Source organism: Gopherus flavomarginatus, chromosome 2 (assembly GCF_025201925.1).
Source record: "Gopherus flavomarginatus isolate rGopFla2 chromosome 2, rGopFla2.mat.asm, whole genome shotgun sequence".
NCBI classification, from domain to species: Eukaryota; Metazoa; Chordata; order Testudines; family Testudinidae; genus Gopherus; species Gopherus flavomarginatus.
The window spans coordinates 275,385,862-275,413,668 of NC_066618.1; the positions used below are offsets into that span (position 1 = coordinate 275,385,862).

Consider the following 27,807-nt stretch of genomic DNA (forward strand, 5'->3'; position numbering starts at 1 on the left):
TTATGGACCATTTTGTTGGTTTCTCTGATGTCTTTTCTTTACTTAAGTTTACCATTGCTGGCAACTTTTACTTGAGCTTGGCTTGTTAACTGTATCCTTGTTTACTTGATTTGCTATTTACTGCTGCTATCTAGCTATTTAGCTTCCACCATGAAATGTATCCATCTGAGACTTTCCCCCGTGTGTTGCGTTGCTAACTGACCTGTCTTGTGTCTGCTTGATCCACACACTCCCTGGGGTGATTCTCCCACTCTCAGTTAATACAATGAAGTAACACTGAAGATCCTAGGGAGAATAATATTGAGCTACTGCACTATGAGTAAAATAACGATTTAGTTCCCAAAATGTTTACATAAGCAACGGTATTTCAAATCACAGCATTCACTTCGGTATCTGACTTTAGTTTATTCTAAATAAACAATCAGGAGTTTGTTTCTCTCTGTTCTAGATTCTATTTGCAAACAGCTATAATTACATTTCTACATGCAGATTACACACTGGTCCGAGGAAATAAGGGTACATATAAAACCAAATTATGGCTACTCAAGCATGGGTCCCCTTGGTGTGATGGGATGGAGAAGGCATAGGGAACCCCTTCACTTCCTAGTGCAGGGTGAAACCATGATTTGTCTAGTAGGGTTGCCTCCTGTATGGTTTTTGTAGCACCATGCAGGTTGCTGGTTAAAATGTGCTGTGGTTTTTGTTTGTTTGTTTGTGTTCCCTCACAACACCAACATCCCCTCTGTAAGCTGTATGCACGTGTGGCTACGACTGTGCAGTGATATTGTAACTCCTGATACATGCACATTGCAGGGATGGGAAGGGAGCCTGGACGGTGCGGCAGCCAGGTCCTTCTCTGCATGCTAGGCCCTCAACCTGCTCTTGGCACCAGGGACCGGGAAGTGGGATGTACCCAAGGCTAGCCATCAAGAAGGAGTGAGGGTATGTCTGCACTACGAGATTATTCCGATTTTACATAAACCGGTTTTGTAAAACAGATTGTATAAAGTCAAGTGCACACAACCACACTAAGCACATTAATTTGGCGGTGTGCATCCATGTACCGAGGCTAGCATTGATTACCGGAGCATTGCACTGTGGGTAGCTATCCCGTAGCTATCCCATAGTTCCTGCAGTCTCCCCTTACCCTTGGAATTCTGGGTTGAGATCCCAGTGCCTGATGGGGCAAAAAACATTGTCGTGGGTGGTTCTGGGTACAGCCTCACCCCTTCAGATGAGCTCTTTCATTGCGGGTCACTTCCATGATTTCCGAGAACATTTCGTCTTGTGTCTTTTTTTTAAGCCGCCTTATCTGAGATAGCCTTCTGGATGGAGTAGGGAGGCTTGAAAAATTTGCAGCTGCATGAGGGAGGAAAAAAAGGGAGAGAAGTATTTAAAAAGATACATTTTACAGAACAATGCTTATACTCTTTCATGGTGAATAACACTATTCACCTTACATAGCACATGTGATTTCGCTACAAGGTCGCATTTTGCATCTTAATATTGAGTGCCTGCGGCTCTGGTGTTAGAGATCTCACAGATGCAGGTCCGGGCAGCAGAATTCAGCTTGCATGTGTCCATGGCAAGCCATTGTCTTTCGGCTTCTGCAGCCTTCATATACACAGTGCCCTCCTGTCCCAAATACCAAGCAAATCCCGTTCAGTGCTGCTTCTTTCCTGTTAACATGCAGCAGCAGAAACCACCCCCCCAATCCAATTCTCTGGGATGATCTCTTTACTCCTCCCCCCACCGCGTGGCAGGTATCATGGAAGATCACTGCTAATCACCCCCCTTCCCCTCTCACCACGTGGCTGGTAGCAGGGAAGATCCCTGCTGGCCAAACGCCAAAAAGCTCAGCACCATTCCCCGCCTTCCCTCCCCCCACTTGGCTACCTGCAAGGAAGGATTTCTTTTAAGCAACAGGCAAACAGCCCAATAGGAATGGCCATCTCTGTCCCCTTAACTAAATTCCTGAATTTCAACCAGGTTACCATGAACGATATCACTTTCCTAAGGATAACACAGTGAGATAAAGAACGGATGTTGCCTGAATGCCAGCAATCACCGGGACCATATGCAGCTAGGCTTTGTCATGCAATGATACCAGATTACTTGCTACGTGCATGGCGTGGTCAAGTGTCCTACCATGGAGGACAGAATAAGGCTGCCCTGCCCAGAAACCTTCTGCAAAGGCTTTTGGAGTACCTCCAGGAGAGCTTCATGGAGATGTCCCTGGAGGATTTCCTCTCCATCCCCAGACATATTAACAGACTTTTCCAATAACTGTACTGGCCGCGATTGCATCCCAAGTCCTCAGGGCAAATTAATCATTAAAAAACACTTGTTTTTAAACCATGTTTTATATTCACAAAGGTACACTCACCAGAGGTCCCTTCCATGGCTTCATTGTGTGGGATAGTGGCTTGGGAGGGCTGGCAGGGTAATTCCGTCTGGGTGAGAAAAAGCTCCTGGCTGTTGAAGAGAACGGAGTGCTGTGTGCTCTCTGCAAGCTCGTCCTCCTCTTCCTCCTCCTCATCTTCCCCATCTGCAGAATCCTCAGCCATGGCTGAGATTACCACCCCCACCTCGGAATCCACGGACAGGGGTGGAGTAGTGGTGGCGGACCCCCCTAGAATTGCATGCAACTCAGGGTAGAAGTGGCATGTTTTAGGCCCTGCCCTGGACCTTCCGTTTGCTTCGTTGTTTTTCTGGTAGGCTTTTCTGAGCTCCTTAACTTTCACTCTGCACTGCACTGAGTCCCTGGTGTGGCCTTTCTCCATCATGGCCTTGGAAATTTTTTCAAATGTTTTTTCATTTCGTCTTTTGGAACGGAGTTCTGTTAGCATGGAATCCTCTCCCCATACAGCGATCAGATCCAGTACCTCCCGTGCGGTCCATGCTGGAGCTCTTTTTTGATTCTCAGGACACTGCATTGTTACCTGTGCTGATGAGCTCTGCGTGGTCACCTGTACTGGTGAACTCCCCACGCTGACCAAACAGGAAATGAAATTCAAAAGTTGGGGCTTTTCCTGTCTACCTGGCCAGTGCATCCGAGTTCAGATTGCTTTCCAGAGCAGTCACAGTGGTGCACTGTGGGATACTGCCCGGAAGCCAATATCATTGATTTGCGGCCACACTAATCCTAATCCGACATGGCAATATCGATTTCAGCGCTACTCCTCTCATAGGGGAGGAGTACAGAAACCGGTTTAAAGAGCCTATTACATAGATATAAAGGGCCTTGTTGTGTGGACAGGTGCAGGGTTAAATCGGTTTAACGCTACTAAATTCGGTTTAAATGCATAGTGTAGACCAGGTCTAAAGAGTGGGAACTGGGGTGTGGGAGGCAGGACTCCTGGGAGGGCATGGTAGGCAGCTTACGAAAGGGCTGAGGCTCCTGGGAGGGGGTGGGTGTAGAAGTCAATAGGAAGATAAGAGACAAAGAGGCCTTGAATCTCCCCCGTCCCATCACCTGCACTGCTGCCTGCAGGAAGGGATAGGATGAGAGGGGTAAGGCTGCTGGTGAGTGTGGGGAGGGGGGCACTGGAAAGGGGAAGAGGAAGGTCAAGCTGGTGACCTGTTTGGCTTCCTGTTTGAAACCCTAATGCCAATCCAATGGGGGAAGAATTTTATAGATAGTACAAATCTTTCCCATTCTAAAGGGATCCCTGCTGTCATGGCCCCGTCCCCATGGGACCCAAACGAAAGGGGGCAATATGAAGCAGGAAAAGTGGGAAACTAGGACCCAGAAGTATTCCAAGAGAGAGTAAAGAGAAGGAAGCAGAACAGCTACACTTTATTTTTCAAAAGCAGAGATGAAGAAGACAGTATCCTAGGAAGATTGCTGCTAGGAGAAGACAACTCTCCACTGGAGGGGGGGCAGTGGCCAGGTTTACTATATTTCTGAGGTGGCAGGCCTAGCTGCAGGCCTGGGCAGTGCAAAGAATTTGAGGTGGCTAGCATGGCTGACAGTTCTAGCTGTTTCGTTCATAAAGTCTGAAGCTGACTGCCATTTAAGCTGAACAAGTGAAACTTTGTTTAACCCTGTGAACTGCTCTGCCTACATGGCTGAATTGCTTCCAGCCTGACTCTCACTTTCAGCCTCTCAATAACAGTCCCTCCAGGGAATATTGGCACTCTGAATCCAGTTCTACTGAGGATGATACTCTAGTGGCCTCAAGGAAGGACAGTGGAGGGATAGCTGATCTGTAGCAGTCATCTCAATGGCAGCTCTTTGGAAAATCCTGTCAATGATTTAAATGCCGGAATATGGATTTAAGAGCCTAACACAATGTCTCTGAAATGTTATTGGTTGACATACCAATTTCTCAAAAAAGTCTCATGAAGCGAATTGATTAAACATCAAACTTGCATCCCTTAAGTGGTACTTGTGCCATGTTTGCACTAACTGCTAATTTTTGGCTCCTATATGCGAAAATCTTTCTTATAATTAATCTTTAGAAAACACCTGATAACTTTTATTTGAGGAATAGGAGTATGATCACGTAATTAAAGAGTGTGGGCAATTTTCTGTTATTTTACCAGACTCAGTATTGTAACAGCAGCTTTGGGCCTTGTATCCTACCAGCCATGGGGGTCGAGGTCCGGGTGCGTATACACTCCATTGGCATTTCCTGGAGTTTGAGTGCTTAATCATATGACCTATTGGGAACCACAAATTTTGTGGTTCCCAACAGACCTTAATGTAACTGTTTAAAATTGAATGTCTATTTATTCTGTTACGCCAACAGACCTCGTCATCGGCAGGTAGGATCAAACCTGGGAACCTCTGAAGCTTAATGTATGAGCCTCTACTGCATGAGCTAAAATACCACCTAGCTCTTAACTAAGGCTGTAGCAGACTCAATCTCTAAGTGGTCTCAGTGCCACCAGAAGGGACAGAGCACCACACCCAGAAGATGTGTGAGTTACATACTTCCCCCTAGCTGAGGAAGTACATCCCAAGCTTCAGAGACTTCCCAGCTGAAATCCCAGATGATCCCCTACTTGTAACACTGACAAGTCGTTGGTAGGTGGGATCAAATGGCAAAAATGTCAAGGAGTCAGCCAGGAGCAAGGAACAGTGGCTGGCGGGATGGCCACTGGAGAGGAACCACAGCTGGCAGGGCAGCCAGCCAGAGCAAGTGCTCAGATGGCAGAACAAGCCAGGTGCCTTCTTCCCCGGGTGGGATGTAAACTCACACAGATGCACCTCTGAACCCTGGTTTCTCACTGACCAAGGACAACCACTGTGAGTGGGATGTGGTGAGAGAGCAGAGAAGGGCACAGTAAATGAACTTTTGGTTGTAGAACTCAGGAACATGAGGTAGAAGACTCTGCCCCACGCACTCTGGGGTGGTGTCCTACTCACATTTTTATATTTATGAATCCTGCTTGAGGCATTTTCCCTAATTGATGTTAGGTGACTTCCCTCCTTTCATTAAAAGTTTCTTTTCTACACTCAGACTCTGTGCTTGCGAGTGGGGAAGTATTGCCTCTCAGAGGCACCCAGGAATGGTGTGTAATTTTCCCAGGTTACTGGACAGGGGCACGAGCTGGTTCTATGTTGTACTGTTGAAAAGGAACACCTAGCTATTGAACCCAACACCAGTTGCTGCCATCAGCACTTGCCTAACATCACCATCAGCACTTGCCTGGAGCAGAGCCAGCAATTCACACTCCTCCAATTCTTCCACAAGGACACAAAGAACCTTCCATCTACTCCTAGCTCTTGATGGTCACTGGTACCTCAGGCTGTATATGAAATGCTTATTCTGATTGCTTTTTGGTTCAGAATAGGACCCCATGAACTAAATTTGAGTTGTTCCTGGTTCTGCTATAAATGTGCTTAGATTGAGAGACTGAGATAATGAATTAGTCCACATAATCTTGACTCAGTGATTACAGTGCAATATTTGATTTAACACAACAGGAAGACCTTTGTGACCACAGATCTAGGGAGCTTTTACTTGCCTGACAAGACTGTGGAAGCAATTAGTTAACACAGTAATTCTCAAACTGGGGTCCGCGGACCGCAGGGTGTCCTTAGAGACTGTACAGTGGGTCCGAACATCCGTTGGGTGGCCCACTGAGGGAAGTGAAGGTGTGGTGGTGGCGCTGTCTACCCGAGTGTTTCCGCATGGGAGCAACCTGAGCTGCCAGGGATCACTGCTCCCCCCTTCCCCGAACATTCCTCCATGCCCCCCTAAGGGCTCGGGGAGGGTACACCAGAGGTTTTCAAACTAGGGCTGGGGAAGCACAACCAAAAATTACAGCATCACTGCAGAAAAAGCGCTCTCCTTCTGCCCACTGACTCCACGAGTAGGTAGCAGCTAGTCAAGGAGACACATCACTGCTCTGCTCTGCTACATCAGCACTTCAGGGAGCAGCATCAAATGGAAGGCAGAAATCTGGGGTGGACACCTGACTCCACGTGCCCCCTCCCATCCCACGCATTGCCTCTGATGTCACCCACGATAGATAGACTCTATAGTAAGATACAGACACAGCGACACACCATCTCACTGATATCTGTAAGTACCTATACTCTTTTTCTTAAAGCATTACTAACCAAATGTGTTGATATGAAGTACACATATTTTTGTCAATCAGTTTCTCAGTGGGGGCGGGTCTGTGTTTAACATTGCATTTGAAAATGGATCCATCAACAAAAAAATATGTGAGAACCTCTAAGTTAACAGATAATCAAAAGCTCCCCTATGAACTTTAGATGTGATATTCCAGTGATCCATTGAGGACATTTTTCATGACTTTCAGTACAAATGCACAGATAGGACGCCCCTGCCCCCTCACACACACACCCAAACCACCAATGGATCAAAAGTTTAGTCAAGAGGAGCCATAATTTTAAACACTTGATTTGCTTGACATTTCCCTTTCGGTATGAAATATCAGGTCTCTGAGGTGAAGCAATGACTTGGCACTGCAAACCCATTTTCTGGAAGAAGATTTTAAATTCATAGGATTGACATAAAGGTGAATCATTCTAGTAAAAAGGCAATGTACTGTATATGAAACCTGAGCAGAAACGCACTGAACTCTGTCACATGTCACAAAGGTCCTTTACTCCAGTGAAAAGATCTAATTAGCATTGTGAAAGCAACTGTATTTTATTATTGGTTCAACAGTATTCTGGGAAAGGAACTCAACAGCAGAAGAGACAAGAGAGATAAAATGGAAAAGATCTAAACATAACAACTTGAGGGAGACCTTCTGCCTGGTGTGGGAAAGTAGGTGGGAAAGGTACATTACCTCTGAGGGCAGGATGGATGTTCAGGCTGTCGGATGCCTGACTGAGAGCTTTGGGCACGATCCTGTTCCCAAGTGAAGTTTAGTGGAGTTCTACTGTCCATGTCAGTGGGTGCAGGATTGAGTCTTGGGATCAGTTGTGGGACAGTGATGGGGAGAGTTTGGTATGAAAGGCATAGCAAAGTAAAAAGGAGCAGAACCAGGAATGGTTTTTATCAGTATCTTGATTCGTACACCTCAGAGATGATATTTCTTATTCAAAGGAAAATGTCTGCAGCACTTTGGAAAGCAAATCAAGGGCTTAGAATAATGCTTCTCTTTCCCAGAAGTTTGATTTGTTGATGGTTTTGTGTTGATGTTATTCAGTCTGAATTAAAGAAGAGGTATCAGACTATTTAAGAGTAATTAAAATGTAATCCAATAGCACCCAAAGGTTCTAAACAAATCTATGCAATGTAGAAACCTATGTGAGGGCTTACTCTCTTCCCAAAGAATTTACAATCTTAGATACTGTCGTGGAAATGATCACCACCCTGTTGAGTTGATCAGACAGCCTGAGGCTCCTTTATTGATTAATCAGAGAATACATGCATATGCACGGAGAGACGACAGGTCCCCTAGCAAGGGGCAAGTCGCTCTGCCTTACAGCAGTGATACCTGTGCTTATAAAGCTGAAAACCGCAAATTATCATATGAGCTTATACATCCGATTATACCTTATTTGGCTAATACAATGACATCTTCTAAACATCTGCTAAAAACAACTGCTATTAATATATCATTTATGAGCTAATTGTAAGCCTGCTCTCTTTCTACTTCCCTATAGAAAGTTTTGTAAGCGTTAGATCATTGACACCTGGTGTTTTTCTCCTACTTGCAGTTAAGCTATTACACGTTGCTTGAGCCTTTTTGAGGAACTTGTACCCAAAAATACCTATTGGTGTACCTTTGGTCAAATGATCATGAGTTATATTTTACGCCCATACAAGCAACTTAATAAACTATAATAAACTAAAAGCTGTTATAACTTAACAGATTTTCTGGTTCCCCTTTATCCAATTCTAGTTCCTCTTTTTGGGGCCCTGACCACATCTTTTTGCCTCAGCGTGCCCTTTGTACAGAAAAACAAGTTTAGCAGGAGTTAAAACTCTTGCTTCTAGCTAAGGGCCTACTCTTACTTTATTTTCAGCAAAAAAGCCTGGGGCCTTGGGTAAGGTGGGGTCGGGGGGCTTCCCTATCAATACATAATATAGAAAGGGTGTGCAGAGTGATATACTATAGTACTATATGTATTTCCATATCCTTTTAATAACTATAAATGGATAAAATACCACCTAATTCACTCCTGCCCTCAAACTATCATTAATAGGCTGTGCTGAGAAGGGGGACTGGTCCCCATTAATAGACTCATGATAGCAGACCATAACAGTAGCATGAAGGGTGCCTTTGCCATCTGCTGTGTCTTCAAGGAAGTCTGTTACTGGCAGCACAAAATATAAACCTACCCTTGATTAGGTCTGGGGGAACGTGCAATCCTTCATTCATGGAGCCCTGCATGGATACAAATTTATCCCGTGAATGCAGATATCTACAGATATAAATCAGTATCCACGGAACTGCAGGGCTTTCTGGGGAAGCGCAGCAGTGAAAGGAACAGAGCATTGGGCCGCCACTCCCAGGAGCCAGCGCCCTGTGCTGGCAGCTCCTCTGGTGTGGCTGTACCACCGCCAACCCCACCCACTAGGGTGGGCACCAAGCTCACTGGCAGCTGTCCCTGGTCACACTAATGTGGGCAAGCAGCACGCATGCCCCAAGACAGGAGACGCAGACAGCTGCATGGAAGGGATGGGGCAAGGCTGCAGGCAGGGCTGCGGGTGGTACACCTGTGCCAGAGGAGCTGCCGGTGAGGGCACTGGTTCCTGGGAGCAGTGGCACCAGGTTCTGCTCCTTTCACCACTGAAGTTCCTGGGAGACCCCTGCAGTTCTCATAGACTTATAGACTCTAGGACTGGAAGGGACCTCAAGAGGTCATCAAGTCCAGTCCCCTGCCCTCATGGCAGGACCAAATACTGTCTAGACCATCCCTGATAGACATTTATTTAACCTACTCTTAAATATCTCCAGAAATGGAGATTCCACAACTTCCCTAGGCAATCTATTCCAGCGTTTAACTACCCTGACAGTTAGGAACTTTTTCCTAATGTCCAACCTAAATCTCCCTTGCTGCAGTTTAAGCCCATTGCTTCTTGTTCTGTTATTGGAGGCTAAGGTGAACAAGTTTTCTCCCTTTTCCTGATGACACCCTTTTAGATACCTGAAAACTGCTATCATGTCCCCTCTCAGTCTTCTCTTCTCCAAACTAAACAAACCCAATTCCTTCAGCCTTCCTTCATAGGTCATGTTCTCAAGACCTTTAATCATACTCGTTACTCTTCTCTGGACCCTCTCCAATTTCTCCACATCTTTCTTGAAATGCGGTGCCCAGAACTGGACACAATACTCCAGCTGAGGCCTAACCAGCACAGAGTAAAGCGGAAGAATGACTTCTCGTGTCTTGTTTACAACACACCTGTTAATGCATCCCAGAATCACGTTTGCTTTTTTTGCAACAGTATCACACTGTTGACTCATATTAAGCTTGTGGTCTACTATGACCCTCGATCTCTTTCTGCCATACTCCTTCCTAGACAGTCTCTTCCCATTCTGTATGTGTGAAACTGATTGTTCCTTCCTAAGTGGAGCACTTTGCATTTATCTTTATTGAACTTCATCCTGTTTACCTCAGACCATTTCTCCAATTTGTCCAGATCATTTTGAATTTTGACCCTGTCCTCCAAAGCAGTTGCAGTCCCTCCCAGTTTGATATCATCTGCAAACTTAATAAGCGTACTTTCTATGCCAACATCTAAATCGTTGATGAAGATATTGAACAGAGCCGGTCCCAAAACAGACCCCTGCGGAACCCCACTTGTTATACCTTTCCAGCAGGATTGGGAGCCATTAATAACTACTCTCTGAGTACGGTTATCCAGCCAGTTATACACCCACCTTATAGTAGCCCCATCTAAATTGTACTTTCCTAGTTTATCTATAAGAATATCTGCAGATACTGGTTTATCTATAAGAATATTCTGCAGATACTGGTTTATATTCACGGTTATCCACATCTATGGGTATAAATTTGTATCTGTGCAGGGCTCTATAATTCAGTTCCAGGAGGTGAGGAATCTCATCTGCAATTGCAGTCTCCAGGCAGAGTGCTTTGTTGTACACAGTGAGGAGCCAAAACTGAGAATAAGCTGCATGAGGAATTTACTATGGATTTTGGAACAAATTGTTAAACCAACATTCGCTTTTAGTGGTAGATTGTACATATGCTGCACAGTTGTCATTTATGTGTTAGAAACCTGCCTGATACTCAAGCACTCATATGTGAGGCTTTGCAATAAAATGGCAGCCTTGAGCTCCAGTTGCTTACTGTCGTACTTGCTGGTGTTGAAGTCACTGCACCACTGATGCATACCTAAAGAAGAAGTATAGGTCACGTGATATTATTTTTTCAGGTTTGGCATCAGCTATAGCTTCTGAAACTCCCATGTATTACAAGACAAAATGCTATTTCATAAAAGTGTAGCAGCTGCAAACAGTCTTCATATTACTGTTGACATCAGCACTTTCTTCCACTTTTGATAGCATCACATCTTTTGCAGCCAGCTTTTAAGTATATGTGCTGTGATTCATTTCTGTGGATAGATTTACTAAAAACTACATCCATATCCCAGTCCATCTTCAGTAAGTGCTTTAAGAGCCTTTCTGCTAAGCATTTGTTCCTCTTCAGTCCCATTCAAAGCACATATTTCTTGGTATTTAGCCTCTGCATCGGCCATTGACATCACTTTCCCATCCATTAGAGCTCCTCAGAGGCAATTTAGGAACTCCAGCTGAGTCGCACCATTTGCAGTAGTAAAATCAGTATTTGTTTCTGTTGTTTTTACCTTCTAACACAACACACGACATACATTCTTGGTGTAGTACTTGATGTGAAGCTTAGTGTTATCGGTGTGGGCATCTTTTGGGTCAATGTACCTCTTAACTTTACTTTCTAAGTAATATTCTTGGTAGTGATGCTTCATACAGTTTCTCACCTGTCTCATGTGCCAAAAGGGTGCTTAAAAATGGATGACTTCAGGTTTCCAGCTTACCACAGAAGCAGGTGTTCTTGAAATGTATACCATGGGACCTAGTATGAGGAAAGTCTTGCCCACAGCTCGCACTTGTCCTGGCATCTTCAACTTTTTCCTGATGCTTGATGTACTTTCTCTCCAACTTTGCCAAATCCAGTTTATGGGTGCACTTCTTATAACTTGTAAGGTGCCACCCAGCATTGTGTTTAATCAGGTCCTCCACAGTGGTATTCTCCAACAATTCAGCTACTGGTCGATACTCTTTATTCCTCCAATGATGCCTAAAAGTGATCAAGACCAAAATGAAAACAAGGATTTTGGAATAAATGACATTCAGATTGTAATTTATTGTTATGTAATATATATTATATAACTAAGCGCATACTGTTTGCAGGTGGATTCTAGTAATTTCAGGCTTGAAACTGGCATCTTAACCAATGCCTCATTACACCTGTACTGGCATAATAAACTAAGCTGACAATCAATACCACTGAACTGCTTCTTTTTTGCCAATGAAGGCAAATCAGCTTGAAGCTCCCCTTCCATTTATAGTAATCTCTACCATTAAAAAGAATAAGGTATCATGTTCTGAGCATTAAATGGTGATGCAATACTGTCAGTCGAGGGCTGCAATTTAACTTTATGAGGGCTTCAAGTTTGACAGGTCTTAAAGTATAATTACAAGTCATTGATTTTTAAACATTTTCTCGAATATATATTTACACAATTGTTCTGGATTTATCATGCTTGGCACTATTGTGGTCATGGAACATAGGCCTTTTGAATGATACTCAACTTGACCCATTTCCAATGACATTGTATTATAAATATTTCCACCACCCAGAGGACTTAGAGCTGGGAGCCCACCTACCACGCCACAGAGGTTGACACCATTGAAATGATAATTTGATAGATTTTTACAAATCAAATGATACCTCCATTATCTTTCTATTATTTAACTTGCCCTCAGAATTACACATGCTTCCAGGCTAATCTGAAGATCGCTGGATTCAGTCAGTAGGGTCTAGTGCAAGGGCAAGGCCCTCTGATGCACAGATAGCTGACACATGAGGATTGTGATATGTCCTTTCTGCGAACAAGCCATGGGTCAATCAGGCCCTCTGTTTTCTATTACTATGGTATGGGCAGAGACAGATGCATTATGGAGGTGAATACCTGGCTGCGAAGATGGTGTCGCCAGGAGGGCTTTGGCTTCCTCGACCACGGGATGCTATTCGAGGAAGGACTGCTAGGCACAGATGGCGTTCACCTTTTGAAGAGGGGAAAGGCCTTATTTGCGCACAGACTGGCTAACCTAGTAAGGAGGGCTTTAAACTAGGTTCGATGGGGATAGGTGAGCAAACCCCACAGGTAAGTGGGGAACAAGACCTGGGAGATGGGTTGGAAACAGGAGGGAGCACGGACTATAATGGCAGTGAGGAAGGAGGGTCAGGGCAAACCTGGGAGGCAAGATCAAACCAGTATCTTAGATGCCTATATACAAATGCAAGAAGTATGGGTAATAAGCAGGAAGAACTGGAAGTGCTAATAAATAAATACAACTATGACATTGTCGGCATTACTGAAACTTGGTGGGATAATACACACGACTGGAATGTTGGTGTGGATGGGTATAGTTTGCTCAGGAAGGATAGACAGGGGAAAAAGGGAGGAGGTGTTGCCTTATATATTAAAAATGTACACACTTGGACTGAGGTGGAGATGGACATAGGAGACGGAAGTGTTGAGAGCCTCTGGGTTAGGCTAAAAGGAGTAAAAAACACAGGTGATGTCGTGCTGGGAGTCTACTACAGGCCACCTAATCAGGTGGAAGAGGTGGATGAGGCTTTTTTCAAACAACTAACAAAATCATCCAAAGCCCAAGATTTGGTGGTGATGGGGGACTTCAACTATCCAGATATATGTTGGGAAAATAACACTGCGGGGCACAGACTCTCCAATAAGTTCCTGGACTGCATTGCAGACAACTTTTTATTTCAGAAAGTTGAAAAAGCTACTGGGGGGAAGCTGTTCTAGACTTGATTTTAACAAATAGGGAGGAACTTGTTGAGAATTTGAAAGTAGAAGGAAGCTTGGGTGAAAGTGATCATGAAATCATAGCGTTTGCAATTCTAAGGAAGGGTAGAAGGGAGTACAGCAGAATAGAGACAATGGATTTCAGGAAGGCAGATTTTGGTAAGCTCAGAGAGCTGATAGGTAAGGTCCCATGGGAATCAAGACTGAGGGGAAAAACAACTGAGGAGAGTTGGCAGTTTTTCAAAGGGACACTATTAAGGGCCCAAAAGCAAGCTATTCCGATGGTTAGGAAAGATAGAAAATGTGGCAAAAGACCACCTTGGCTTAACCACGAGATCTTGCGTGACCTACAAAATAAAAAGGCGTCATATAAAAAATGGAAACTAGGTCAGATTACAAAGGATGAATATAGGCAAATAACACAGGAATGCAGAGGCAAGATTAGAAAGGCAAAGGCACAAAATGAACTCAAACTAGCTATGGGAATAAAGGGAAACAAGAAGACTTTTTATCAATACACTAGAAGCAAGAGGAAGACCAAGGACAGGGTAGGCCCACTGCTCAGTGAGGAGGGGGAAACAGTAACGGGAGACTTGGAAATGGCAGAGATGCTTAATGACTTCTTTGTTTCAGTCTTCACTGAGAAGTCTGAAGGAATGTCTAATATAGTGAATGCTTACGGGAAGAGGGTAGGTTTAGAAGATAAAATAAAAAAAGAGCAAGTAAAAAATCACTTAGAAAAGTTAGATGCCTGCAAGTCACCAGGGCCTGATGAAATGCATCCTAGAATACTCAAGGAGTTAATAGAAGAGGTATCTGAGCCTCTAGCTATTATCTTTGGGAAATCATGGGAGACGGGATATTCCAGAAGCCTGGAAGGGGGCAAATATAGTGCCCATCTATAAAAAGGGAAATAAAAACAACCCAGGAAACTACAGACCAGTTAGTTTAACTTCTGTGCCAGGGAAGATAGTGGAGCAGGTAATTAAAGAAATCATCTGCAAACACTTGGAAGGTGGTAAGGTGATAGGGAATAGCCAGCATGGATTTGTAAAGAACAAATCGTGTCAAACTAATCTGATAGCGTTCTTTGATAGGATAACGAGCCTTGTGGATAAGGGAGAAGCGGTGGATGTGATATACCTAGCCTTTAGTAAGGCATTTGATACGGTCTCGCATGATATTCTTACAGATAAACTAGGAAAGTACAATTTAGATGGGGCTACTATAAGGTGGGTGCATAACTGGCTGGATAACCATACTCAGAGAGTAGTTGTTAATGGCTCCCAATCCCGCTGGAAAGGTATAACAAGTGGGGTCCCGCAGGGGTCTGTTTTGGGACCGGTTCTGTTCAATATCTTCATCAACGATTTAGATGTTGGCATAGAAAGTACGCTTATTAAGTTTGCGGACGATACCAAACTGGGAGGGATTGCAACTGCTTTGGAGGACAGGGTCAAAATTCAAAATGATCTGGACAAATTGGAGAAATGGTCTGAGGTAAACAGGATGAAGTTCAATAAAGATAAATGCAAAGTGTTCCACTTAGGAAGGAACAATCAGTTTCACACATACAGAATGGGAAGAGACTGTCTAGGAAGGAGTATGGCAGAAAGAGATCTAGGGGTCATAGTAGACCACAAGCTTAATATGAGTCAACAGTGTGATACTGTTGCAAAAAAAGCAAACGTGATTCTGGGATGCATTAACAGGTGTGTTGTAAACAAGACACGAGAAGTCATTCTTCCGCTTTACTCTGCGCTGGTCAGGCCTCAGCTGGAGTATTGTGTCCAGTTCTGGGCACCGCATTTCAAGAAAGATGTGGAGAAATTGGAGAGGGTCCAGAGAAGAGCAACAAGAATGATTAAAGGTCTTGAGAACATGACCTATGAAGGAAGGCTGAAGGAATTGGGTTTGTTTAGTTTGGAAAAGAGAAGACTGAGATGGGACATGATAGCAGTTTTCAGGTATCTAAAAGGGTGTCATCAGGAGGAGGGAGAAAACTTGTTCACCTTAGCCTCCAATGATAGAACAAGAAGCAATGGGCTTAAACTGCAGCAAGGGAGATTTAGGTTGGACATTAGGAAAAAATTTCTAACTGTCAGGGTAGTTAAACACTGGAATAGATTGCCTAGGGAAGTTGTGGAATCTCCATCTCTGGAGATATTTAAGAGTAGGTTAGATAAATGTCTATTAGGGATGGTCTAGACAATATTTGGTCCTGCCATGAGGGCAGGGGACTGGACTCGATGACCTCTTGAGGTCCCTTCCAGTCCTAGAGTCTATGAATCTATGAATCTATGAAAATCCTAAGTAACTCCACTGAAGTCAGAGTTATTCAAGATTCCTGTCAAAACCCTTCTGTTTGGTGCATAAAGAGAAAGTATAATAGGTGAAGAGAACATTTATACATGAGTTCTCAAAATTATCACAGTCTACAAAGCATGCTTTCTGTAAGTATTATATGGACTTCAGTGTAGTAAGGTGGGTGTGTTGGGGGAGCTTCATGAGATCACTGTAAGTTTGGGGCATTTCTCTTTGCACCTCATAGGGTGGAATTCAGCCTCCACTCAGAGTTGTTCTTAAAAATCCTTTATTCTACTTTCAGCTTCCAAGGCTGATAATGGCGAGAATGTGCTACTCTTCCCCTCTCACATATATCACTGCTCCAAAGAAAAATAATTTAGTGTCTCTAGCCCGAGAAAACTTTGCAGTTCTTTTAATAACTGATTTGGACACATGTATTTTCGTCAGAGATGTGGAAATGGCCTGGTTCAATAAAATGCAGGAATAAGAAACTAGATGAAGGCGGGGAGAGGGGACCCAGCTTTCAAATTCTTTATAACTAGATTTGAATATATAAATACTGCATGAAACATAAAATCATGTGGCTACTCCCCTAGAAATGTCCACAATGCTACAGCGTGATTTAACTTCAGTACTAAATGGTTTTAAAATATGGGTGCACACTAACTTCAGAGCGAACTAGTCATTTGTAGAGGAATGAACACCTAAAAGACCAACCCCTCTCAATTAATTGGAAAAGTGTTGTACATTCCTCAGAGAGCTCAAATAATAACTGCCAGCATCAAATATTCACCCATACAACTGTATAAATATGAGAGTGGAATTACGCAGCCAGACACTTTGAGAGTTAAACAGATTGCTAGAGTTGTTCCATCAGGCTCTGAAATAAGTATTTGGAAGGCTTGATATGAAGAAGTAAATCAGGCTTTTTCTTAAAGATTTTCTCTTCTAAAGTGCTGGTGGCTGAACTGGCAGAAACATATCCTGAAAATCCTAACCAAGGTCTTCTCTTAGGTATTGTTAAAAATCTATTGAATGATCACTATCGTATTTGTCAGTATTGGAGTCTGTAGGGTGAACTAAAAAAAAACCATAGCTAACTTTAGACTATTCTACACTATTACTTATGTTGTTATAATTTATGTCGCTCAGGGGGGTGACTAAGCCACCTCCCTGAATGACATATGTTACACAGACCTATGTGCCTGTGTGGACAGCGCTATGACAGAAAGAAAGCTTCTGTTGATGACATAGCTACTGCCATTCATTGGGAGAGTAGTTAAGTCGCTAGGAGAGCTCTCTCCCATTGGCTCAGAGTGGCTACACTACAGAGCTTACAGCAGCACAGCTGCATTGGTGCAGCTGTACCTCTCTAAGCCCTCTAGTGCAGCCATAGCCCTAAAATAAGAAAAGAGAATTCACCTGATCTTAATCTGAAACTACATAAGCAAGCTACAGAGAACTCCTGTTTGGTTCTACAGTAACCACTCACCCAAGCTTTTTAGCAGGATATCAGGATATAAGCACCACATCATTACACAACTCTTGTTGGTAGATCATACTTGAGAACATGTCACTAGTATCACAGTATGTAGAAATACCAGTCTTGTACATTACAACCTAACACTGTTTATTCATAGACTCTAGGATTCATAGATTCATAGACTCTAGGACTGGAAGGAACCTCGAGAGGTCATCGAGTCCAGTCCCCTGCCCTCATGGCAGGACCAAATATTGTCTAGACCATCCCTAATAGACATTTATCTAACCTACTCTTAAATATCTCCAGAGATGGAGATTCCACAACTTCCCTAGGCAATCTATTCCAGTGTTTAACTACCCTGACAGTTAGAAATTTTTTCCTAATGTCCAACCTAAATCTCCCTTGCTGCAGTTTAAGCCCATTGCTTCTTGTTCTATCATTGGAGGCTAAGGTGAACAAGTTTTCTCCCTCCTCCTGATGACACCCTTTTAGATACCTGAAAACTGCTATCATGTCCCCTCTCAGTCTTCTCTTTTCCAAACTAAACAAACCCAATTCCTTCAGCCTTCCTTCATAGGTCATGTTCTCAAGACCTTTAATCATTCTTGTTGCTCTTCTCTGGACCCTCTCCAATTTCTCCACATCTTTCTTGAAATGCGGTGCCCAGAACTGGACACAATACTCCAGCTGAGGCCTGACCAGCGCAGAGTAAAGCGGAAGAATGACTTCTCGTGTCTTGTTTACAACACACCTGTTAATGCATCCCAGAATCACGTTTGCTTTTTTTGCAACAGTATCACACTGTTGACTCATATTAAGCTTGTGGTCTACTATGACCCCTAGATCTCTTTCTGCCATACTCCTTCCTAGACAGTCTCTTCCCGTTCTGTATGTGTGAAACTGATTGTTCCTTCCTAAGTGGAGCACTTTGCATTTATCTTTATTGAACTTCATCCTGTTTACCTCAGACCATTTCTCCAATTTGTCCAGATCATTTTGAATTTTGACCCTGTCCTCCAAAGCAGTTGCAATCCCTCCCAGTTTGGTATCGTCCGCAAACTTAATAAGCGTACTTTCTATGCCAACATCTAAATCGTTGATGAAGATATTGAACAGAACCGGTCCCAAAACAGACCCCTGCGGTACCCCACTTGTTATACCTTTTCAGCGGGATTGGGAGCCATTAACAACTACTCTCTGAGTATGGTTATCCAGCCAGTTATGCACCCACCTTATAGTAGCCCCATCTAAATTGTACTTTCCTAGTTTATCTGTAAGAATATCATGCGAGACCGTATCAAATGCCTTACTAAAGGCTAGGTATATCACATCCACCGCTTCTCCCTTATCCACAAGGCTCGTTATCCTATCAAAGAACGCTATCAGATTAGTTTGACACGATTTGTTCTTTACAAATCCATGCTGGCTATTCCCTATCACCTTACCACCTTCCAAGTGTTTGCAGATGATTTCTTTAATTACCTGCTCCACTATCTTCCCTGGCACAGAAGTTAAACTAACTGGTCTGTAGTTTCCTGGGTTGTTTTTATTTCCCTTTTTATAGATGGGCACTATATTTGCCCCCTTCCAGGCTTCTGGAATATCCCCCGTCTCCCATGATTTCCCAAAGATAATAGCTAGAGGCTCAGATACCTCTTCTATTAACTCCTTGAGTATTCTAGGATGCATTTCATCAGGCCCTGGTGACTTGCAGGCATCTAACTTTTCTAAGTGATTTTTTACTTGCTCTTTTTTTATTTTATCTTCTAAACCTACCCTCTTCCCGTAAGCATTCACTATATTAGACATTCCTTCAGACTTCTCAGTGAAGACTGAAACAAAGAAGTCATTAAGCATCTCTGCCATTTCCAAGTCTCCCGTTACTGTTTCCCCCTCCTCACTGAGCAGTGGGCCTACCCTGTCCTTGGTCTTCCTCTTGCTTCTAGTGTATTGATAAAAAGTCTTCTTGTTTCCCTTTATTCCCATAGCTAGTTTGAGTTCATTTTGTGCCTTTGCCTTTCTAATCTTGCCTCTGCATTCCTGTGTTATTTGCCTATATTCATCCTTTGTAATCTGACCTAGTTTCCATTTTTTATATGACGCCTTTTTATTTTGTAGGTCACGCAAGATCTCGTGGTTAAGCCAAGGTGGTCTTTTGCCACATTTTCTATCTTTCCTAACCATCGGAATAGCTTGCTTTTGGGCCCTTAATAGTGTCCCTTTGAAAAACTGCCAACTCTCCTCAGTTGTTTTTCCCCTCAGTCTTGATTCCCATGGGACCTTACCTATCAGCTCTCTGAGCTTACCAAAATCTGCCTTCCTGAAATCCATTGTCTCTATTCTGCTGTACTCCCTTCTACCCTTCTTTAGAATTGCAAACGCTATGATTTCATGATCACTTTCACCCAAGCTTCCTTCTACTTTCAAATTCTCAACAAGTTCCTCCCTATTTGTTAAAATCAAGTCTAGAACAGCTTCCCCCCTAGTAGCTTTTTCAACTTTTTGAAATAAAAAGTTGTCTGCAATGCAGTCCAGGAACTTATTGGAGAGTCTGTGCCCCGCAGTGTTATTTTCCCAACATATATCTGGATAGTTGAAGTCCCCCATCACCACCAAATCTTGGGCTTTGGATGATTTTGTTAGTTGTTTGAAAAAAGCCTCATCCACCTCTTCCACCTGATTAGGTGGCCTGTAGTAGACTCCCAGCACGACATCACCTGTGTTTTTTACTCCTTTTAGCCTAACCCAGAGGCTCTCAACACTTCCGTCTCCTATGTCCATCTCCACCTCAGTCCAAGTGTGTACATTTTTAATATATAAGGTAACACCTCCTCCCTTTTTCCCCTGTCTATCCTTCCTGAGCAAACTATACCCATCCACACCAACATTCCAGTCATGTATATTATCCCACCAAGTTTCAGTAATGCCGACAATGTCATAGTTGTATTTATTTATTAGCACTTCCAGTTCTTCCTGCTTATTACCCATACTTCTTGCATTTGTATATAGGCATCTAAGATGAAGATCATCTTGTTTTCCATTGGATTGTTCAGCATTTCAGTTATTGGAGATGGTCTGCTATGGAAAATGACTTTGCAAATATGTTTTCAGGGTTGTTGTAGCTTTCAGAAAAAGGGTGCGTGAGGTCATATCTTTTATTGGACCCACTTCTGCTGGTGAAAGAGACACGGTTTTGAGCTACACAGAGCTCTTCTTCAGGTCTGAAGAAGAAGAAGAGCTCTGTGTAGTTTGAAAGCTTGTCTCCTTCACCAACAGAAGTTGCTCCATGTGATGGGGCACCTGCCCCACACTGGGCTCTAAGGGGTTAATAGAGCCTTAAGGCAGCTGCATGGGAGGCAGCCAATCAGAGAGCGGCTGTGAGGAGCAGCTAATCAGGGCTGGGCAGGCCCATACAAGAAAAAATGCAGAGCAGAGCAGCTTCAGTCACTCCCTGGAGCTTCAGGAGGGAGGATGACTGGCTGCCTTGCAGGCTGAAAGCAGGTAGTAGCCTGGATAGAGCAGTGCTGCAGGCAGAGATCTGGAGCACTAAATGCAGCTCCTGGAGGGCGGCAGGGATCTACTGGCTGAGGCCATGAGGCAAGGATAAAGAGGGTGCTGGGGCCATGGGGAAGTGGCCCAGGGAAACCTACTGAAGAGTCAGAGGAGAAGCCACAAGCAGCGTCCTTCTACAGGTTCCTTGGGCTGGGACCCACAGTAGCGAATGAAGCCTGATTCCCACTCACACACACAGACACTCACCACTGTGGAAGTGGCTAAACAGTAGACTGCGGTCACCTCTGAAAGAAGTGGCTGGACAGGGACTGCAGAGACATTTCCCTGAAGGGGGAAGCACCAATTGTGGCATGGCCAGAGGGCTGTGTCACTGAAGAGGACATCATGGTCTGTGAAGGGACACGGGTCCAGGAATAGAAGAGGTGACGGGTGGTGTACCACCACAGCAAGGTGCACCAGGTACCAGAGCTAATTCTCTTATTGGCCATGAGGAAGCACTGGTGTGTTGAGACAACCACATCACAGTCCAATAAAAGATATTACCTCACTAACCTTGTCTCCCAATGTTGTAACCGTGTTATTGTAGGGTCCATGTTTATTGTGTCTTAATGAACATAGATCAGATTTGGACAGGTTACAAATTAAGATCCTTTTTCTAGTTGTCAGCCCCATAGACTCACTTTAGTCTCTGAAAATTAAGCTGCATTCTTAAATACTCACCCATCATCAACCCGGCCCACATGAGGTGCACAGCTTAACTGTACTTTAGCTACATCTACAATACAAGTTCATTGAATCAGGATTGTTGGTGATGTTACACAGTCCAGACAGCACACAGATTGACTTTTAAGATTCTAGGGAGAATTTGCAGGGGTGAAAAGAATTTTATAACTTGTCAAGGGAGAAAATTTACTGTCATTTAATAGCTTTCAGAGCAGTTGTGGAACCCTGTGATTCCATTTTTTAGAGAACTGCACCAAGAACAATGTTTTTTTAATTATATCATTTAGATTTCTGAGTTTATCAACTTCTTTTAAAGTAACTGAATCAAATTAACCAAAGAATAAAATCTTCATACAGGGCACTCAGTCACTTACAGCATGGCTGTCATAAACAAATAGCTAAGGGTTAATGTCTCTTTCACCTATAAAGGGTTAACAAACAGTGACCTGCAAACACCTGACCAGAGGACCAATCAGGAGGCAAAATACTTTCAAATCTCGTGGAGGGAAGCCTCTGTTTGTAGGCTTGGGGTTTGGCTTTGTTCTCTCTGGGTCCTGGAAGGGACTAGACGTGCAACCAGATTTCTGCCAATCTCCCTGCTACAGTGTCTTATCTATTCAGAATTGTAAGTAAGAAAAGGCGGTCATAGTCTTTTAATTTCCTTTTTTATTAAAAGTTTTGCTTTTAAAAAAAAAGAAAGAAAAAAGAAAAAGGTTTATCTCTGCACTTTAGATGGTAAAAAGTTACAGGTTCTTTTAACTATAAACAATAGAAAGAAACTTTCTCCAGCAGAAACACAATTTAAGCTACTTCCAGCAAGTACACATATGCAAATGGAAAAAAAACAAATTAAAAGACTATGACCGCCTTTTCTTACTTACAATTCTGAATAGATAAGACACTGTAGCAGGGAGATTGGCAGAAACCTGGTTGCACCTCTAGTCCCGTCCAGGACCCGGAGAGAACAAAGCCAACCCCAAAACTCACAAACAAAGGCTTCCCTCCATGAGATTTGAAAGTATTTTGTCTCCTGATTGGTCCTCTGGTCAGGTGTTTGCAGGTCACTGTTTGTTAACCCTTTATAGGTGAAAGAGACATTAACCCTTAGCTATCTGTTTATGACAATGGCCTATTTGTTTTCAAGCAGCCAGTAAGTCAGTTATGAATAACAATGCTTACCCAAAAGAAATTAAACCCTAAGATGTCAGCATGGCCCAACCAAAGCTACAGGTCAACACAATGACCTAGGCAAAAACTAGAGATCTACTTGACAATGCTAGGATTCACTTGAATAAACATAGCTTTATATAACTATCTGAGTAATACAAATAAATCTATCTTGTAGTCATTCTCAGTGGAGGCATGTCAGTAACAGACTAGCAGGGAATAAACAACCTTATAGTAGTAACAATCACGTTGTTATTAGATGTTAGAAAGCATCAAGTTGGATTTATATGTGTTGACTACACCATGAGACAGCTTCAGATTAAATTGCTGGCTTGTTCTAGGACAAAACAGACATTAAAGAGAAGAATGTTGTCTTTCAATAGACTTATGATGATTTAGAGTAAGTTTAATCATCTCTCTCTCCCTCTCCAAAAAGATTAGAGATGTGACTGAAAGAGCACCATGTACGCTGCTTTTATTCTCAGAGCGATCATTCATTATAAATGTATAAATTTGCACACAACCTAATTCACATTCAGAATGTGAGCACAAAGTTAGGAAGGTGGAATCTGGAACAGAGCATTTAAAACGGGAAACATGGTATGCTTCATAACACAGTAAACAGAATCCACAGAGCCTCAGGGCTGTTAGCAAAATGGACTATTCTCTAACTGCAAACTAAGCCAAGTCCTTCGGTAAATTAAAAATCTACAAGCATAAATAAATAAAAGAATGTTTTGTTAGTGGAGGGAAGGAGTGAGCACCTCTGCCAGTTTTGAGTTTTGCTGTGTGATATTCCTTCAAAGAATAGCTTAGCAACTGATTTTTCTAGTGCATGCACCCCCTGTGCAAATGAGACAAAATTCCCCAATTTTAATGCTTCTTAGTTTCACACTTATTTCATTTCCTGCAATCACCAGCCTCTCTTTGGTTATAAACAGGACAACTGCACAACTATGCTAAAGCCCTATAATTATGACACTATTGATAATAATCCAGTAGATAAATTGTCTTTTGCGATTTTATTTTTTAAAGAACTAATACTATTTATTAGAGGGCAAATGAGTGTGTTTGGCTACAATAACGTGCAAGCTCAGTATCATTCTCTCTCTCTCTGACCGACATTAATCCCTAAAACTGAGCCTTTCTGAAGACTTGACAGTGTTTAGTTAAGGAACTCCCTATATGTTCCCCACTCTCCTCTAGTGCTCAGCTTCCTTTCCTGAGAAGCTGGAACTGCTGTGCAGTCAAGGGGCATGCAAACCTATTTCCCTCCTCTGAGAACTTCAGGACCACTCTGCTAGCTTTGCTTTTGACCAAGCTACACTGGTGGTAGCTTGGAAAAGAGGAGACTAAGGGGGGATATGACAGAGGTATATAAAATCATGAGTGGTGTGGAGAAAGTGGATAAGGAAAAGTTACTTACTTATTCTCATAATACAAAAACTAGGGGTCACCAAATGAAATTAATGGGCAGGCAGCAGGCTTAAAGCAAATAAAAGGAAGTTCTTCACACAGCGCACAGTCAACTTGTGGAACTCCTTGCCTGAGGAGGTTGTGAAGGCTAGCACTATAACAGCGTTTAAAAGAGAACTGGATAAATTCATGGAGGTTAAGTCCATTAATGGCTATTAGCCAGGATGGGTAAGGAATAGTGTCCCTAGCCTCTGTTTCTCAGAGGGTGGAGATGGATGGCAGGAGAGAGATCACTTGATCATTACCTGTTAGGGTCACTCCCTCTGGGGCATCTGGCATTGGCCACTGTCGGCAGACAGGAGACTGGGCTGGATGGACCCTTGGTCTGACCCAGTACGGCCGTTCTTATGTTCTTATGTGGTGTCTTCTTCATCAAACCAGAGCTTTGTGCTAGGGTTTAAGGTCCAAAGCACCTTTTTCATTTTAATGTAAGAATCAGCACAGGAATTACTGCAGGGACCTGTCTTCTGGACAGGGACAGAGGCCTGCTTCCCAGTCATCTCTGTTATATGCCAGTAGGGTGAAGTAGCATAGCTACCTTCAACAGGATAAATACTCATTATGAGGGATTTAAACCCTTCTGCTTCAGGTCATAAACCAACTAACAACTGAGTGGGGTTAAAATTCCCCTATGTACAGGTGTAACAACATGACAGGATTCTTCTCATCACCCTTCCACCCTCTGCAAGATGAAACTAATTGAATTCTACTGGCTCACAGTGACACATTGTGATGCTGTCTGATTAAAAATGACCATTTATATCAATGACATTGCCGCTGTTAGACAGTTGCAACAAAACTTGTACAAAGTCTATCATGTAAGGTATCAATGGAAAAGTTATGATTTGCTAAGTATGATTATCTAGTTTATACTTTTGTGTCTGAAGTTATGAATATTGAGCTATATACCCGTGTCACCATTGTATTTGTCCTTGGGATAACACCCACCAGGTAAAACCTACATTGAACCCACATAGCTAGGTGTTGATAGCCCATTAAAGAACATTAGCTCTCCAAATGGCCATAGGAGAAACTTATCCCACCCAGCAAGTCTTCCTTTGGACGACTTAGCCTCCAAGTAGCCACTGACTGCCCCTGTGAGGGCAGGTCTACACTATGACAGGGATCGATGCTCTGAGAAAATCTTCCATCGACCCCCCACAGTGTAGACTCCACGGTAACTCGACCTAAGGTACATTTTTCACGTAGCAGGAGTTGCGTCGTGTAGGTCGACTTACCGTGGTAGTGTAGACATGGCCTGAGTCAGCAAGCCATGTAAGGCTTACTCATGTGTCCCTGGACTTCAACTTGTGCCAGTAATTTCCCACAAACTGCGCTGTGAGCTTTGGGACAGTAAAATTCCAAGCACCTGGCAGAGAGTATAAAGGCCCCTTGAATCATCTCCATGTTGCCTCTTTCCTGATCTGATTCTATCGACCTACAACTAAAAGGAGCATTCTAAACCAGCGGTGGGCAACCTGCGGCCCACAGGCCACATGCAGCCTGTCAGGGTAATCTGCTGGTGGGCCATGAGACAGTTTGTTTACATTGACCATCCACAGGCATGGCCGCCCGCAGCTCCCAGTGACCGCAGTTCACCGTTCCCAGCCAATGGGAGCTGCGGGAAGTGGTGGCCAGTAAGTCACTGCAGCCCATGCCACTTCCCACACTGTCATTCGCCAGGAATAGTGAACCGTAGGCTGCAGGTTGCCCACCACTATTCTAAACTATGGATGAGGTCCTTCTAATCTTTTGGAAGTTGCCAGAGAGATAACATCATTGCTACAAACCTGATATAAGAACTTTGCAATGATTGTATGTATATGATCTATTAATCATTTTTAACTCTCTTCTTTTCTCTTCTAAATAAATCTTTAGATTTTAGTTACTAAAGGATTGGCAGCAGTGTGATTGGGTAAGATCGGAGTTATATATTGACCTGGCTATGTGGTTGATATCTTGAGATCAAATTGGTTTTCAAAAACCAGTCATCATTAAGTGTAGTGCGTGGGTAGTGAAATATGGGCTGGAATGCCTAAGGAGACTGCATTTTTGACTTCTTGTTAACCAGCGTGGTGAGACAGAAGTTTACTTTTGGTTACTACAAAATAGGGAGGGTTAGGCAAGGATTCTGCTGAAAGGGTCTGGGGGTTATAGTAGATCACAAATTGAATATGAATCAACAATGTGATGCAGTTGGAAATAGGCTAATATAATCATTCTAGGGTATATGAACAGGAGAGTTATATGTAAGACATCAGAGATAATTGTCCCACTCTGTTCAGCACTGCTGAGACCTGAGCTAGAATACTGTGTCCAGTTTTGGGTGCCTTGCTTTAAGAAAGATGTGGACAAATTGGAGAGAGTCCAGAGGAGAGCAACAAAAATGGGGAGGGGGGAGAACACCTGACCTGTGAGGAAAAGTTACAAAACCTGGGCATATTTAGTTTTGAGAAAAGAAGACATAAAAGTCTTCAAATATGCTAGGGGCTCTTATAAAGAGGATGTTAATCAGTTGTTCTCCATGTCCACTAAAGGTAGGACAAGAAGTAATTAGCTTAATGTGTAACAAGGGAGATTTAGATTAGATATTAGGGGGAAACCTTCTAACTAAAAGAGTAGCTAAGCACTGGAACAGGCTTCCAAGGAAGGTTGTGGAATCCCCATCACTGGAGGTTTTAAAGAACAGGTTCAACATCTTGTCAGGGTTGGTCTAGTTATACTTGGTCCTGCCTGAGTGCTGGGGGCTTATGAGGAGGTGTGCTAGTGCAACAGTTCCCCCTCTGGTCAGTCAGAGCATTGCATAGCATCCACTCAGTCTGGCGGGGCAGTCAATCAGCTCCTCTTGCCTGAATCTCTATGGTAGTCCCATTTCTGGGGCATAAAGGATGTTAGCCTCAGTCCTGTTGGGGTGTACAGGTTTCCCCTTATCTTTGGCTGGGCTAGCTGGTCCAGGTCCTCAGTGGCTCTAGAAACCCCTTTGATTCTTAAATCTCTGAGGGCCTGGTAGGGGAGCACAGGCCTATCCACTCAACTGGGTTCTAGCTCAGGGCCCTTAAATGAGGCAGGTGAAATCAAACCTCAACAACTCCTCCTGGTGGTCCCTGAGATCCTTCTTACCTCTCTTAGTTCTGGAGGCTTCACTAACCTGTGACTTTGTTCATCACTTCTCTGGGGTGTGGTCCCTGGGTGGCTTCTCACCAGCTAGCTGACAGGACTTTCCTTCCCCAGCCTGCTTGCTCCTCTGGCAGACACCTTGCCCCTCTGCATCTCAGCTGTTCTATTCTCCGCTCTGCTGTGAAGCTGATAGCACTGACTAGTGGTTGCTGCATTAACATCTTGGTCAGCATGGGGTCATGCTGGTCATGGTCAGCATAGTGATATACCCTATGACAGGGCTGAACTAGAGGATCCCTCAAGGTCCATTCCAGCCCTAAATTTTCATGAGTCTATGTATGTTCATATGTTTAGTCCCAAAACTTCTCTGTTAATTCAGGATGGGATTTGCCAAAGCACTTAAACGCCTTAAGAGCATAAGTCCTATTGACTTGTGCTTTTAGATCTCCTAGCTGCTTTTGAAAAATCCCACCCCCAAATTCTTACTGGAAACATCCTCTGTAGTGTTCTGCTTCTGCAACAAATTCA

The 27,807-nt window shown here is 43.4% G+C and overlaps 1 protein-coding gene across 1 annotated transcript in view; it reads left to right on the plus strand.

Moving 5' to 3' along the window:
* Nucleotides 1–13,609, plus strand: part of LOC127045326 (uncharacterized) — a 201,384-nt gene extending 187,775 nt beyond the window's left edge. The window contains exon 2 of the mRNA XM_050941348.1: nucleotides 12,625–13,609. Coding sequence (XP_050797305.1) covers nucleotides 12,801–13,493 — 693 coding nt within the window. The 5' untranslated portion in view covers nucleotides 12,625–12,800 and the 3' untranslated portion in view covers nucleotides 13,494–13,609. The remainder of the gene's footprint in view (nucleotides 1–12,624) is intronic.
* Nucleotides 13,610–27,807: the final 14,198 nt, after the last annotated feature.